At 34.2% G+C, this 16,401-nt stretch overlaps 1 protein-coding gene across 1 annotated transcript in view; it reads left to right on the top strand.

The window, feature by feature from the left end:
- The window catches only part of CSMD1 (CUB and Sushi multiple domains 1), a 1,238,533-nt gene that overhangs the window by 914,045 nt on the left and 308,087 nt on the right, over positions 1-16,401 (top strand). The window contains exons 13-15 of the mRNA XM_054821261.1: positions 7,439-7,621; positions 9,426-9,752; positions 12,307-12,501. Coding sequence (XP_054677236.1) covers positions 7,439-7,621; positions 9,426-9,752; positions 12,307-12,501 — 705 coding nt within the window. The remainder of the gene's footprint in view (positions 1-7,438; positions 7,622-9,425; positions 9,753-12,306; positions 12,502-16,401) is intronic.

The raw sequence follows: 16,401 nt of genomic DNA, 5'->3' as shown, positions 1-16,401 counted from the left end.
TTGAGACAGTTATTACGTGTGACCTTGTCCAGTAAGCTGGGTCCTCCCTTGTCCTCCATAAGTTCTTGAAGATAATTATTAATAGTTCATAAACTGCTTCAGTTTAAGTACTTTAATGTGAATTTAATTAGGCCCTGTTCCCTTGAATGTGTCTAAATTTTCTAAATAGTCATTAACCTGTTCTCTTCCTATCCTGCCCTTTACTTAATTTTATTTAAACTTTTGTTATTTAACTATGATTTTTTTTTCCCTGGAAAAGTGAAGAAGGTGTTCCTTATTCTCCTTTCCTGCTAGCTATTTTTCTTTCTCTTACACTTAATGACTTTCTACAAATTCTTTTATTGTCTTTTGCCTCATTCCATGGTTCACCTTTTCACAAAATTCATCCTGATGTTACTCTGATAATTTCTGAGGCAGCTGCACTTGCTTTTTACTGTACTTCCTGTTTTCCACCATAACATGCTAATTTGCATTCCAGGATATCTTTGGGCTAATTTTTGTCCAGGGCAGTGCTCAGCCTTTTGTATAGACAGATTGTACTCTTTCTGTTAGTAAAGAAACATAAGCTCTGCAATTTGAACAATATGATGTTCCTTATCACAAAACATTAAAATAAAAATTTACAGTGAGATTGAAAGACCATAGCATGTTGATACTAGACAATAATGAATATTTAAGGAAAAAAATGATGAAGTATAGTGATAAATCAAGAAACAGAGATAATCCCAGAGTACTTTCCCTCTTTCCAGTGATATATGGCTCAAGTACTTCGCCTTTGTCTCTCAGTAAGATTTTCTTCCATGTATTTGTCTAATCACTTTTTGAATACATATATTTGACCTACCAAAAGAAAGATTTCCAATCTATTTAATTGGTCCTCCATTCCTCAGAAACAGTAACTTTGATCTTTTGTTTTCCTTCCCTAGTTCAAATGTATCCTTTTTAATATGGAGGAGGAGAACTACGTAAAATATTCAACATGCAAATGAAATAGGTTTTTGTGTAATGTCAGAATAGTATTTTCTGTTTTGTTCACTGTTCCTTTCCTAGCAATTCCTAACTTTTTCAACAGCTTACAGTTTCATAGAATTATATTTAGTATGCAAGAGTTCTTGTTCCTGAGTAGTAACTGTCAATTCACAACCTTTCATTGTCTCTGCAAGCTCATAATAATTTTTTTCCTGATTTATTTTTCTACAATTATCAATAATGAATTTCACCTGCTATTTTATTAGTTAGTTGGTATCATAAACTTTTCTGCAACAAGTAACAGAAAGCTTCTTCCTCATCTCTGTTCAGATTTGGTCTGCATCTATTCTTGGACACGTAAAATTGATTGTAAACAAATTGAAATTTTATTTTTCTGCATTCTGTAATGGAATATTTCATTCCATGGTAAATATTAAAATTAAGGAACATATTTGTCGAAAAGGTTTGATTTTTTTCTTCTTGAATTGTTTTATAAAAATCGTTGAAATGAATATTATATGATATGACACAATTTGACATGTTATTATTACCAGCAAGCCATCCATATGCTATGATAGTAAACTGTTAGCTTAAATGAACTTCCTATAAAAAATTTTCATGTTAGTTTTCCATCTCTCTGATTCTAAGGTCATGTTTGGTTTTTAATATTGATAGAGAATGCAGTAAAGTAGAAGCAACAAAAATTAATCTACTGGATATGATCTGTGGACTTTTTGATAACAGCAAGGACAAAAAATTTAAGAGAAATTGTGAGACATCTCTTAGAATGCTGTTGGGAACTATATGACCTGTGAAGGAGGCCTTCTCTTTTTATAGTTGGAGACAGATAATAAATTGTACTGTAAAATTTCTTTCAAGAAATTTACTGGAATAATGATAAAATTGTGATCATCTATAAAATTATCATTTAAGGCCACCCTGTTTTTAGCTTTAGGCCAACCTCATTTTAGTTTTAATAGCCACTTTTACAGTCCAATTATGTGCTATCTGATATATTTTTTTCTATTAGTTTTGATTTATCATTTTCACTTTCAGCAGTTGTTCCCATGTTCCTTTGCAGGAATCATATATATAATTTTATTCTTTTACTTCTGTCCTCTTCTGCAATCCTGAGCATATCTCTTAATCGCTTCACTTTGTATAAAGGTTTCTCTTTATATAAGGGTTTCTCCATTTGTGTTTTTAAATTCCTGTAATTTTTAAACATGTTATTGAAATTAGAAAACAGTATTACACATGCATTTCAAAGAAGGCTGAACTGTTTATTTATGAAAACAGTAGAATTTTGTCCTTCCTTAGTTATTTGTACTGCCACCTCTTTGTCTGTTTTTAAAACAGTATTCCCTATGGAATAGAAGGGACCTTCCATAATGTCTGGTTCTTTATCCTAAACTGAAACCATTGCCATATAGTACTGAATGTTCATGTGTAATTTTGCAGCTGGTTAATTTTAACAGACCACCATGGTTTCCAGTGAAGCAAGAAAAAGCATACTTCAGAGGAATACAGTATTATTTTTGGATACCCAGTTTAATTCTCTCCTCTATCTTACATTTCTTGTGCAAATCTTTTACAACAACTGTAATCTATAAATCTGTTGAGGGGTGGTAAAACCATTGCTGATTCTGCTTTCTGTTTTTCCTATGCTGAAGTCCTAGAGAGCCAAGCTCTCTGTTCCTGCCATTGAAGAAGTACTTACAGTTTTAAGTATTTGCTGTATAATTTAATAGTGGCATTGAAGCCACAACGGCCTGAAGACAGGGGAGAACAAGTGCATAGATAGAAGTAATGGCTGTGTAGCCCATTTGTAATTTGTCCATTTATAACTCATCGACCTAACAAAAATGATGGACTTAACAGAGGTATTTGCTTTATATGTCACCTCACAGTTGCAGACTTTGTCTTTATATGTTACTTCCCTTTCATTAAGCAGTGAAATTTTAACAGTGAGATGGAAGATATTGAGTCATAATGTGCTGCTGATCCAAATAGGTTTTATTTTTTTATATCAGTAAGAAGATCACCTTAAAGCTTTATGGTATACAATAAATAGTATAACATGGAATAATTAGAACACAGCATTTGTCATATCACAGTTTGTTCTATGTAACAGTATTTTTTCTGTCTCTCTCTTAAATTTAAGAAAGTGTTATGTGTCAGGTATTTTGTTGTATTTAAAACATGAATATCTGTGAACTGTCATATAAGAGTATAGATGTTAAACTGGAAAGGTCCTATCTGACATGGAAATAAACTTCCAAACTATCTCTTTTTTTGTGTGTGTAAATGTATACCTGTGTCAGCTCTCAGCTTCCCTTAATCTATCTATCTTGACTATAGCTAAGATGATAATTATGAAATGCTGTCAAATTCGTGATTTTAGGTTTTAGAGGTATTGACCTCAACTTTCTGATAGACCATGAATTACTGAAGTTTATTTATATATCTCTGAAATAATGGATTGTCGTGTATGTATTTAAAACACTTATTTAATTGAAATTGTATTTATATATCTGAATTATTATTAAAGGATATTATTAATATTTTACTGATAAAAGTTGTACCTAGCTGCAGATTTATTGATTTGATGATGTTTCACTAATCATCTAAGCTAGAATATTGGGTAGCATGAATGAAAACATACTGGCATTAAGAATTTCATTATAACTATGTATTTGTAATCTAGTAACAAGGATAAAAAAAGGCAAATTATTACCAGGACTAATAAATTCAAGACTGCCTAATGGTATAAACTATGAAGTATTTTATTATATATTTCAAATACCTGTGTCAAAGTAACGCAAAAACTTTTCATCAAAAAGACTTAAATTGCAATGTGACACCTTTCAAGTAGTAGTCATAATACTTATTTAGATGCTTAATATCACTTTAGAATTGTCATATTTCTTCCTTTGAAAGAAAACACAGCAACAAAAAAGTCTTTGATTAAATTCGGAGGGATATGATCATCTCGTCAGAAATCTAATCTTGTCATTCTCCCAACATTAAAGAGAGAATATTCCCTGAAACTGAGTAAATATTTCTAGTTTACAAACAAGATGAAAAGTCTCTTTCCCCAGGCTACTGAAAGAGAGTACATGAAAGCCAGAAACAATTGAATAAGATCAATGTTAATATTTTGGTAACCAGAGGAAGCTGATGTTTAAATTTGAGCTTGAGAGCTTATTTGCAAACTTCATGATGTTCACACAGCTCTAAGGACTGAGATCAAAAGAAGTTCAACATGGAATGAATGCACAGAATAATCCTAAAGGAACAGGGTTTTTATTGCCACACTTTAAATAGGTTAGCATAGCTTTTATTTTCATATTTGTCATTTTAAAAACCTTTTCTGTCCCATAGGATTTCTCTAAGAGCTCAATATAGTTCCAACTAACTTGGTCAGAAGAATGTTCTCTTTTTAGCAAACAGATATATAGCCTCTTTACAATTTATGAAGCAGAATAATTGGTGCATGTGTTGAAGTAATAGGCACAATGCACCTCAACTGAATTTAGATGTTTAAAAAAATTGTTCTCTGATCAAATCAGTGGAAGTCGGACAGGTACCAGAAGACACAATAAAAGAAAAAGCTGTGTTAAATCCCAGAGGACAGAAAAATGTTGGGAATCATTAAATCCCTGTACTACCCTAGTTCTAGATATGAACAAATAGTATTCTTCATGTATAAATACAAAAGCCTGAATTGAGTAGGCCAAATTCTTCCCTAAATTTTGCTCTGTCATTAATATATGTGACAGAAAGCTAGCTCTTTCGTAAAGAGAAACATACAGACAGTCTTGCATCTGACTTAATCTTCTCTGTTCTGTCACTCCCTTATGATTTCCTGAATACTAAGAAAGTGAATATTTGCTATTGTGTTCTGTTGCTGGCAGAATTTTTACATGGATTTATATTTTACAATACTTTAATAAAAAATTTTGAAAATTCAGCCATTTTAACTGAAACTTCTACTAGAAGTTTATATCTTTTTATGGGGAAGGGAAGTTTTGTCATCTTAACGACTATTTTTATGACACAGATATTATTAAACTTTATTTTTCCAAAGAATAAAAGTATTTTAAAAAATGTTTGACCTGAAGTTAGCTTTTGTATTTTTAACTGCTTGTTTGTGCTTGCAAATCAGATATTTAAAAATCAAATTATATCTCCACAAGTAAAACTGGACATCCTTGGATGAAGGGTGATATATTAAGAAGCACAAAGTATTCACTTAGTCTCTAAAGTTTATTCTGCATTCTTACCTTCCTCAGTAAGAGCTCGGTTCTGACTAAAGACATACTGTACTAGTTTCCTACAAAAATGGATTTTTCAACCTGACAGAAAGCTTAATTCATGGTAATTTCTGTTAAAAGTTTTGGTTCACTGATCTATAACCCTTTCCTAGGGCTTGGTGTATCTCCTGAGAGTTAGAAAGCACCCTGGTCTGTCTTCTATTTCAGTGAATTCATTAATGAAAGATATTTTGATACTTCCTCTGTAGACCATGGAAAGAAACACGTTGCTTTCTTTTAAGGGATAAATCTTCAGCAATGCCTTTGCAAAACCTTGCAGACAGTTTGCCTCCTGACACTTCTGCCTGAAACAGTATTGCCCTGGTCTTTGAGACACAACAGGTTTTTGAAAAAGAGTGTTTATATCACATGATCATTCTTAGATGCTGGATTAGATATAGCTCTGCTATCGGTCGAGGAGATGAACTTTTAAAATGAGATTAAAATGTGAATTCTGATTTTCTGTAGCTCCCCACATTTTCTTGTAGGATGTGGAGCTGTGAATAACTGGGAATACGCAGGTTTCCAGTGCTCCACTGTGGTGGTAGGAATCAATGTCTGAGTAGGAGCAGGCAGGTGAAACTACATTAAAGCATTTGTAGATACATATCATTTGAATCCTTATTTATAAATATTATTTATGATATTACTCTACTGGTATTTTATTATATTCGTGTACTGGACTCTTTGAAAGATGTTTTCATTCATTTGATACATTCTAGCTTTCTGGTAAGACAAATTATTTTAAGAAAACAACTGACTGGATCTGCTTTGAATTCATATATGAAACAGTTACTCCTAATTTTCTCTTCAAAGTCTGATTTTAAGATTACTGAGGAAAAAAAAGTATACCTCTTCTTATCCTAATGAATGACCTGTTCTTTTGTAAAATACGTGGCATACCTTTCTGAACATGCTTGTCAACAATCTGTTCACACCTGCTGTAAGGGTATAAAGATAGTGGATTGACTTCACATATCATAATAATGCCATCCTGCATCTTAAAATTTCTGTTGGAGTTATCATGTCAAGATATACTCTTCTACCTGGATTTAACATTAGTGGATTTAACAATATTTGACAGAAGACATTTTCAATGGTGTTAAATTATATTAATATTTGATACTATTCAGTGAGTTGAATTTTCTTGTTTTCCTGAATGTTTCAGATTTCATACCTTGGATTGAACTGGGAAATATTTAAATAACATTAATTTTATCACTAATTTAATTTGAATGATATTTACATCATTTTTCTACAGTTGTAGCAACACAGTTTATAGAACCAGAAGTGTGTTGTTTTATTTTTGCTGCTCAAATGAGAATTAATAGAAAAATTGCTTTAAATTCAATGGCAAAGAAATGGAACCTTCATTTTTGATGGACAGAGAAGTATATAGTAATTTGTAAGATGATTCAGCATTTCTATCACAGGCAATTAATAATTACATTTCCTAATATTTTTGTTATTCATAAATTTCATAAGACTTGGGGTTTTTTAATATTCTTTTCTTGTATGTGTACATTCAATGTCTACAAATTAAATAATTTAAATAGCAGATCTCCTAGACAATATCTAGGAAGTATAATACAAAGCGTTAATCTCTTTTCAGTGTAGCTGGCAAAAATGTGGCTCTGATTTAGAAGTATGAGATTAAGATATAATTCCTCAGGTTTGTTTTTATTATATTTTAGTGCTTAAAATGAAATTCATTGACAAATCAGTTCTTTATATACTTTTAATCGTATTGCTAATAGCCTTATAAATGGAATTGCAGATGTGAGAGTTAAAATAGATTCTTTATTACTGGCACTTCATTACCAGAAATAGGATCTACACATAGTATCTCTCCATGCTTAGAATAGCTTTATAATTTTACCTTCAAATATGCTGTAATTCAGTGCAGCCATGCAGTTAAACATGAGTATTTTGTTATCTTCAGCAATGCAGGTATGGAAGCTATTATCTGTGAGGACTTTAGATTCTAAGTCATCTTAGAGGCGGTTTTACAGCATTTACTTCTAGTTCACTTTCAGCTGTAAATATTAGCTTAAGGCATAATGCCAAATATTTTGAATGCATTTCTGATACTGACATATAATTTTCTTGCAAATTTATTTCTTATTATTGTGTTTGATTTTTTTCATATTCAGAAATTGAGAAAGGAGGTTGTGGAGACCCTGGAATTCCATCATACGGAAAAAGGACTGGCAGCAGTTTTCTGCATGGAGACACGCTTACTTTTGAATGTCAAGCAGCTTTTGAACTGGTGGGAGAGAGAACGATTACATGTCAACAAAACAACCAGTGGTCTGGCAACAAACCCAGCTGTGTTTGTAAGAATTATTATTATTTGTCTGTATTATTTTTCTGACCTTAGCCACTTGCTTTTCTTAGCGTTTGTGACTAGCCAGCGGGAAAACATTTCAAAATACCTTGAAGACTTTTTCAGTCACATCTTTTTTTTTCAGTTGGCTCAATAGTAGCTCATTTATGGGGACCATCACGTAGGACTCTTTTAGAATGTTCTTTCCCCTTGTTTTATATTTAATTGAACCATTTAACACTCCTAATGTAAATGTGTGTTGAATTAGAATCTAAATGAGCAAATCCTACTAGCATATAAGTGTTCAAAAGGACTCTTTGGCACATACACATTGATTCTCGCAGTACAAAGCAGTCTGCAGATCCATGTAGGAAAAGACTGGGTGTTTTTTTCTGATATCCTAATAAAGCACTGAAATGAATATAAGAAATATAAGGAAATCTAACACATAAAAAGGGTAGGTAAGATCATTACTTGTGAATTTTGTTTTAAAAGATAAAATGTTTGTAGGTAAGCTTTTAGATGGATTGAGAGAGGAATTTTTTTTTTTTTTACTTTTCTTTTTTCTTCTTCTTCTATGGTAAAACAGAGTAAATCTTTGTAGTACACAGGTATAGTAGGCACTTCAGTTCTCCAGACCACACTACCTTTTCCTATAAAAAGTCTTTTAATTCAGTACTGGATTTTTAAGCAACGTTAGTGAGGTGTCCAGTTCTCCCTGGACATATATGTATTTTGCAGCCATGTTGGTACAGGACTTACCAAGCTGAGTAACTTGCTCTGGACTGGAAGAAGTCTCTATATGGCCATGCAATACTGAAATGTGTCTAAGCACATAAGGCCTGAGCATGGAGACAATGCACCTGCAATTCCCTCTGAAGACAGAAGTTGTGTTTCTTCATGGTGCTGTATTGCCTTGGGTTGATCCATTAGTTTCGGTTGGCAATAGTGTGGAATATTTTACTGTGCTCCACTGTTTGATGTGCACATGCCCTGTGAAAGATAATGGAACCTAAACTTACAACATCTATTTACAAATATTGAATTCAGTTTGACACATTTGAAGAGCTGATTAATGGTTATCCTTTGTGTTAATTAATATGCAGTGAACCTTCCTCTTTCTACATGTGCTGTACTTCTCACTAAAGTACCAGCCACAAGCTCATGACTCTGAAATCACTTAGGAATTTTCTTGATGAAAATTAGCCCAAAGAAGTGAAAAAGGAGGAGAGCTATGGAATCATTTTTGTTTAATTGCCCTGTGCTATCGAAGGGAAACTAGAGGTAAAATAAGTTTGCACTATATACTCTAAAGAATTCTTGATCGGGACACATCTAAATTTCTACTATTATTTGCATCAGCATGAATTGTGGGTACTACAGACAACACTGGCCCTTGTGCTTGATTTTTTGGATTGTTAAATACATTTTTGGGCAAATACCTTTAAGAAAAAAAATCACATTTAAATTTGGATGTTTCATTTTCATTTCAGAACAAACCTGCCAATTTTTCCAAATTCTGTCACTTCAGGCATTACTTTTGCTTTCTTTGGCATTCTCTACACGCTTCTAATAATCTCTTGCAGGCCCTGGTGCAGTCACTTAGCCTCACTTGGAGAAATAAAACCATGAAAGGCTGACATGTTATATGGGAGAAAAGTTCTGACAGTCTAAAACATTTCCAGGTTGCACGTGTAGTAGTTTTGACATCCAGCCTTCAAAAGCATCCTTTTCCACAAGAATAGAAAATACGAAAACAAGCATTTGTAGTGTTTATGGATAGTATTTTGAGTATCTGTTGTTGTTTTCTTTAGTCTCATGTTTCTTCAACTTCACCACACCATCTGGAATTATTCTTTCTCCAAATTATCCTGAGGAGTATGGGAACAATATGAACTGTGTTTGGTTAATTATCTCAGAGCCAGGAAGCAGAATCCACCTGATTTTCAACGACTTTGATGTAGAACCTCAATTTGACTACCTTACAGTGAAGGACGATGGGATTTCAGATTTACCACCTCTGGGCACTTTTTCTGGCAATGAGGTCCCTTCTCAGCTGGCTAGCAGTGGGCACATAGTCAGACTTGAATTTCAGTCAGATCACTCTACCACTGGAAGAGGATTTAATATCACTTACACAAGTAAGAACCTCTGCTTTTATTTTTATGCCTAGTCTTAAAATCAAGCTATCTTTCTTCATAATAATGAAAAATAGAACATTTTTATAATACAGAAGTAAATTGTAATGCTTGTATAGTTGCACTGCTTTCAGCTGTCTTACTGATATTCATTAGCTTACCTGAATCTTTTCCCTGTATTTATTTTAATTGTGATAGTGCTGAGGAATTCTCTTCATTATTTAAGGGCCTTTTTGGTTGACACTGATTTAAGTGTCAGTGATTTAATATACTTCTCAATGGAACTAGCAGGAGTAAGTTCACAAAGGTGTTAAGCTTAGATCCCAGATATGAAGATGTTCATGTGAAAAGCATAGAAGTATAAAAAGCATCTAGAATATCATTGCAAATAAATAGCTCCAGGAATGCAATTCTCAAATGTACAAAATTTAGTTGCAACCGGTCAACAAGTTCAAAAGTTGTTAAATGTGGACCTAGCAGTCAAATACATATTGAGGGCTATGGAAAGCATAAATTTTTCCCATTTGGGAAACCAGGCTAAAAAATATCTGGCTACAGATAGCCATCTGTTGTTTTGTTTATATGAAAGGATATTACTCAACAGTACTCTCAACTGAAAACTCTAGTAACATCATCACCATGTAGAAAACATTATTACATTTGCCATAGCCTGCTAACTCTCCTAGAAGTTTTATTAGTCATTCAAAGACATTACTTATATGAAGATAATCTTTTTAGTTAAAGAAATTATCTTCTAAGGTTATAGAAGAAGTTAATTGACAATAAAGTCATATTTGTCACATCTTGCTTTGTTCCTGTCAATTAAGATAAGCAAATAACAGTGTTTGTTCAGGACCAAGGTGTTTCCTTCCAGTATTTACAAAGATACCCCTCATAAAACTGGAATTCATGGATTGCATCCCTTTTTAAGTTTTAGATGACTCAATTGTTCCTTTGCTTTCAGAGGAAGGGGTAACTATTGTCCTTTGAAAAGTGGCAGGAATAGAAAAGGGAGATATTCACCTTAACTAAGATATTCACCTTGACTAAGACTGTAGAGATTAAAAGATTTACCAGAAAATTTGAGGCCTGAACTCTAGGTCTACTTCTGTCTGAGATTATTCAGATCCCTTTTTCCATATGCTATTCTACCAAAGTAAAGACAGATCGTAATAAGGACAATCTTTACTATTTCTATTTGCAGCTGGAGAATTATGCAGTCAGGAATATAATACTCATGGATCAAACTCCCTGAAAGTCCTGATCACCTAGGTGATCACCTAGGTATTATGCAAAAGAACTTTCCACCACACTTTTCTTATTAGAGTAGGTCTTACCACTGAGCTGGATGCACGCCTTATGTGCTAGAATTATCTAAGAGCACGTATTTCTCCATAGTGGGAAACTGAGATGCCAAATAAGAGTGTCCCTAATTTATGAATCCTTCGTGTTCATAGGCAATGCTTACTATGAGTTCAGCCAAAGTGCTAGTACTTCTGGACCTCCTGTGTGTTGCAGGGAGAAGTGCTCCACTCATCATCAAAATAGTTTGTTGATTTATTAATGAAACATAACTGGCAATCAGTGAACCATAGATTCAGGATCAATATCAGCAATTCAACAGATAAACCACAACGTTAGACACTTACAAAATCTTAGAATCATAGAATCACAGAATCATGGAATATCTTGAGTTGGAAGAGACCCGTAAGGATCATCGAGTCTAACTCCCTGCTCCTTGCAGGACTACTTAAAAGTAAACTATCATTGTTCAGACACTCCTTGAACTGTGACAGGCTTGGTGTCATGATCACACTTGGTGCCTCCTTCTGCTGCCTGGTTTATCTTAACACATGTAAATTTGTAAATACCTTTCCACTCTAATACATCCTCATCCTGCTCTGCCAAGATTTACACACACACCTTCCCCTCACAGGACGTATGAGTTACAAGCACTCAGCCCTTTTCCTTGAAGCAGGTTCCCTTACTTGCACACAGCTTCTGAATGACACGGAGGTCCCCTAGCTTTACGTGCACACGGACTGCTGCTCTCTGCAACTCACTGATCCACATACTGGTGAGAACACCCCCCCATGAGGTCACACATGCACATGAAGGTGTGGGTCCCTGTGGGTTCCACCCCATGTTGCCACACTTCTCATGTTAGAGGCAAACAGCTGGATTTTGTCCAGAGGGAAATTTAAGCAAAGTGTTCTTGCATATCTAAGCCACAAATAACTAAAAAGCTTCAGAATTTGAACTATGTTGCATCTGTGTGAATGTCACTGGATTTAATGCTGACTTTTTATTGTTTTCTATACTTTCAGTTATATTGTATTCTTACTACTTTTCAAAGGTTATTCCCCTTCCAGCAAAAAAAAAAGAAAAAAGAAAAAAAAAAAGAAAAAAAAAGAAAAAAAAAGAAAAAAAAGAAAAAAGTTTAGAGGGGTTGTTGCTATTTTTATTATTATTACTATTATTATTATTGGTCTTGTTGTTATTACTGCTGTTGTTGTTATGATGATGATGGTGATTATGTTGATGATATTTTTATCAGCCTTTGGTCAGAATGAGTGCCATGATCCAGGCATTCCTATAAATGGGAGGCGTTTTGGAGACAGATTCCTTCTGGGAAGTTCTGTTTCCTTTCACTGTGATGATGGTTTTGTGAAGACCCAAGGCTCTGAATCCATAACATGTATTATGCAAGATGGAAATGTAGTATGGAGCTCTACTGTCCCACGTTGTGAAGGTAAGAGCACAATCTTTACTTTGCACCTACAGTTTGAATAATGAAACTATTTAAATTTAGCTTACTTTTTACATTTCACACATAAATAAGACTGCTTTAGCTGAAGTTATTCATTTGTCTTATTTTAACACTCTACCAGTCAAATGAGAGAACAATAATAGAAACAGGATAGCTTACTTTTATATTCTTGGAATAAATTAGCATTCTAAAAATCTGGTTGCTATTCTTTTCTAGTTTTGATTGTCACCATCATTACTTGGTTGAGAGTTATAGCTGTTATAACAGTTTTGGCTGTAGCATACTGAAAAATGTAATTATCTACCACATAGAAAAGGGAAGTAAAGTTTCTATTTAAAAGTCCTTTTTCAAAATTTGCACTTTTAATTTTCTCAGAATGAAAGTATACCTGAATTTCTGTATGTAACATATTAAACTGCAGTACATTTTTTCCTGAGAAATATAGTGAAAATCAGAGCTATGTTTAATATTCATTATTCAAAAAAAAAAAATCCAGATTTGTTTTCTTGTTCTTGTCTAGGTGAATAAACAGACTAAGATGAGCTATACTTAGGATTAAATTATGAAATACAGTGAGAAAAAAAAAAGAAAAAGTAGGCTGATTCCTTGAAGCTTAATAGTGATGGGTTCTAAGGCAAGACATATGAATATATTTAATAAACAACTAGAGTGTGTCTGCTAAAAGCAGTGTTCAAAAAATTGTATATAATTTAGTAAACAATAGATATATAGTCAGACACTCGATTAAATTATACCTTTTTGAAGAAACTAATCCAAACCTAACTGGTGTAAATCTCACACCTCTATTATGAAATTAATGTCATTGCATTAACTTAAGGCTCTGGATCATACCTATTTATGGCTTTTGTTATTTGTGCAATTTGAGAACTCAGTTCTCATAAGACTGTGCATTCCTAAGAAAATTTAGAGATACTGGAAAAAACATGTTAATAGCCTGCTAGAAGTACTGTGTGTGAACCTAGCAGGTACTAGCAGGATTTCTTATCCTGATTAAGCCATGTAATGAGTTACACAGTGAAACAGGTTTTTTTGCCTACCGCTCTAAAGCTGGCAGTAGGGCCAGGTTCTTCATTAAAAGATTTTTTTTTCATTTTGAAACTCTATACACAATTGATAAAGTATTCAATGTAATCTTTGCGTAATTTTATTTCCACAAACACATAGCCAAAGGACTCAAGATGAGCACTTTGAGAAAAAAATTATAGAGAAAACAAATACAGAAATAAATATTTAAGAAAATACATAAGTACTGCTCAGTTTTCCTTTCTTTGAACCTTGCAGGATGTTTACCCAGTTTTTAATGAGGAAAGGATTGAACTATTAGACTCTTTTTTTTAGATTTTGCCTATTATTTGTTTTGGTACAAAAGGAAGTATAGTTCTTTTAAGTTAAATTCAGGATGTGTTCCTTTCTGATATGGATTTCTAGTTGATAATTGAAGGAGTTTCTGGGTTTGGATGACAGTATGGACCAAGCATCCTTGCTAGATAGTTTAGAGATAATTTATTTTGCTGTAGGTGTCTGAGATTTCTGAGCAACTGTTGTTTTTTCTTGTTGCTCTGCTCTGTGTCTTTGTATACTTAACAATATCTATAAGCAACAACTGAAATACGTAAAGTAAGTGATGTTTTACAGTCAGGTGAGGATCAACACTGTTCTGGTTGTTCTTAGTTTTAATATGACAAAGTTTATTTTTAAAAAACCCACCATGGAATACATTTCATTCTTCATTAACTATCCACATGTAATGTAAGTGCCGTTTTCCTGGCCAATCATTTTGCCCCAGAGACAATTCAGTGTGTATATTTTGTGTTTTGTGGGTTGCTTTTTTATCCTACTTTCTTAAATCTGGAACGACTTGCCAGAGACAAGTACAAGTCATGAATTAAATCGAAAACCTCTCTGAGTTCAATTTTTTTGTTGTTAAAAATATTGAATCAAAACTAGGAATATTAATTTACTACTCACAAATTTATGTTACTATTCATTTCCATATGGCATAATAAGTTTGCTTGTCACTACTTAGAGAAACAGAAGAAAAGTGACAAGATTTCCTGCACTGCAATATGGAATTTGCTGATAATGATACCACTGACTACTTGAGGGTAATACAAACGATATGAAGATAAATTTACCTGACCTTGAAAGCCTTCCTGTTTTAGACTGCTCCATAGCCTTTGGTAAAATATTACATCCCAAAGCCCTGTGCTATGACAGCTTAATTTTTTAAGGGACTCATATTTCCCAAAATTTATTCAGTCATTTCTGCTGTTATTTAATCCTGCACCAAAGTCCTCTGATCCTGCTTTGAAAAATGCTCCCTGTCTAGCCCTGTTACTTTCATAGCCCTCTTGCAGTACTTTTTTCCCTTTTATAGAGGAGGATCAAGTTAGAGAACATTTAAACAAATTTGGCATACAGGAATGGGCCTGATGGAATGCACCCAACAGTGCTGAGGAAGCGGGCCAATGACATTGCGAGGTCACTCTCAATTATCTTGGGAAGGTCATTTAATCTAGGGAGGTTTCTGACGACAGGAAGAAAGCAAATTCCTATCTTCAGTAAAGGAAAGAAGGAGGATCCAAGGAACTACAGGTCTCACCTTGATCACTTGGAAAAGTGATACAGCAATATGCCTGGAAACCGTTTGCAAACAATGAAAAACAAGATGGTGATTGGGAACGGTCAGCGTGGATTTATGAAGGGGAAATCATGCCTGACCAACCTGATAGCCTTCTGTGATGAGGTGACTGGCCTGATGGATGAGGGGAGAGTAATGGATATTTTTTATCTCAGTTTTACTAAGGTGTTTGACACTGTATCATATAAGATTCTCATTGACAAACTGATGAAGTATGGGCTAGGAGAGTGAGCAGTGAGGTGGACTGACAACTGACTGAACTGCTGGGCTTATAGGGTTGTAGTCAGTGGCACAAAGTCCAACTGGGGGCTAATCCGTAGTGGTATACGCCAGGGGTCAGTAACAGGTCCAATACTGTTTAAAATCTTCAGTAATGATCTGAATGCTGGGACAGAGTGTACTCTGAGCAAGTCTGCAGATGATGTAAAACTGGGAGGAGTGGCTGATACACCATATGCTTGTGCTGCTGTTCAAAGGGACCTTGACAGGCTGGAGAATTGGGCTGAAAGGAAATGACAGGTTCTTTTGCTCTGTTCAGCATTGGTGAGGCTACATTGAGAGTGCTGTGTGCAGTCCTGGGATCCTCAGTACAAGGGAGATGTGGACATACTGCAGTGAGTCCAGTGAAGGGTCACAAAGATGATTAAGGACTTGGAGCATCTGTCATACAAGAAGAGTTTGAGAGATCTGGAGTTGTCTAGGCTGGAGAAGAAAAGGCTCAGGGCTCAGGAGGGATCTTATCAATGTGTATAAATACCTGATGGGACAGTGTGACGAAGATGGAGCCAGACTTCTCAGTGGTGTCCAAGTGACAGGACAAGAGGAAATGGACACAAACTGAAATACAAGAAATTCTGTTTAAACATAAGAAAAAACTTTCACTGTGAGAGTGATTGAACACTGAAACAGATTGCTCAGAGAGTCTATAGAGTGTCTGCCTTTGGAGGGAGGGTATGATCCTCACTGGATATGGTCCTATGCAATCTACTGTAATGAGCAGGGGATGGGCTAGATGATTTCCAGAAGTCCCTTCCAACTTCAACTGTTCTGTGGTTCAATGGAATATTTACAACAATCAGTTCCACTGAAATGAATGATTACTCTAAAAGGTATTAGATGGCACAATACAATGAAAATTATTAACTATAAATTACTCAGAACAATTTGTCTGATATTTCCATATAAATGTGGAATCATACCAGAGCTAAAAAATGATGATA

Source organism: Grus americana, chromosome 3 (genome assembly GCF_028858705.1).
Source record: "Grus americana isolate bGruAme1 chromosome 3, bGruAme1.mat, whole genome shotgun sequence".
In the NCBI taxonomy this organism is placed as follows: domain Eukaryota; kingdom Metazoa; phylum Chordata; class Aves; order Gruiformes; family Gruidae; genus Grus; species Grus americana.
Note: the sequence above shows the minus strand (reverse complement) of the source record. Positions and strands in the feature narration are given on the sequence as shown.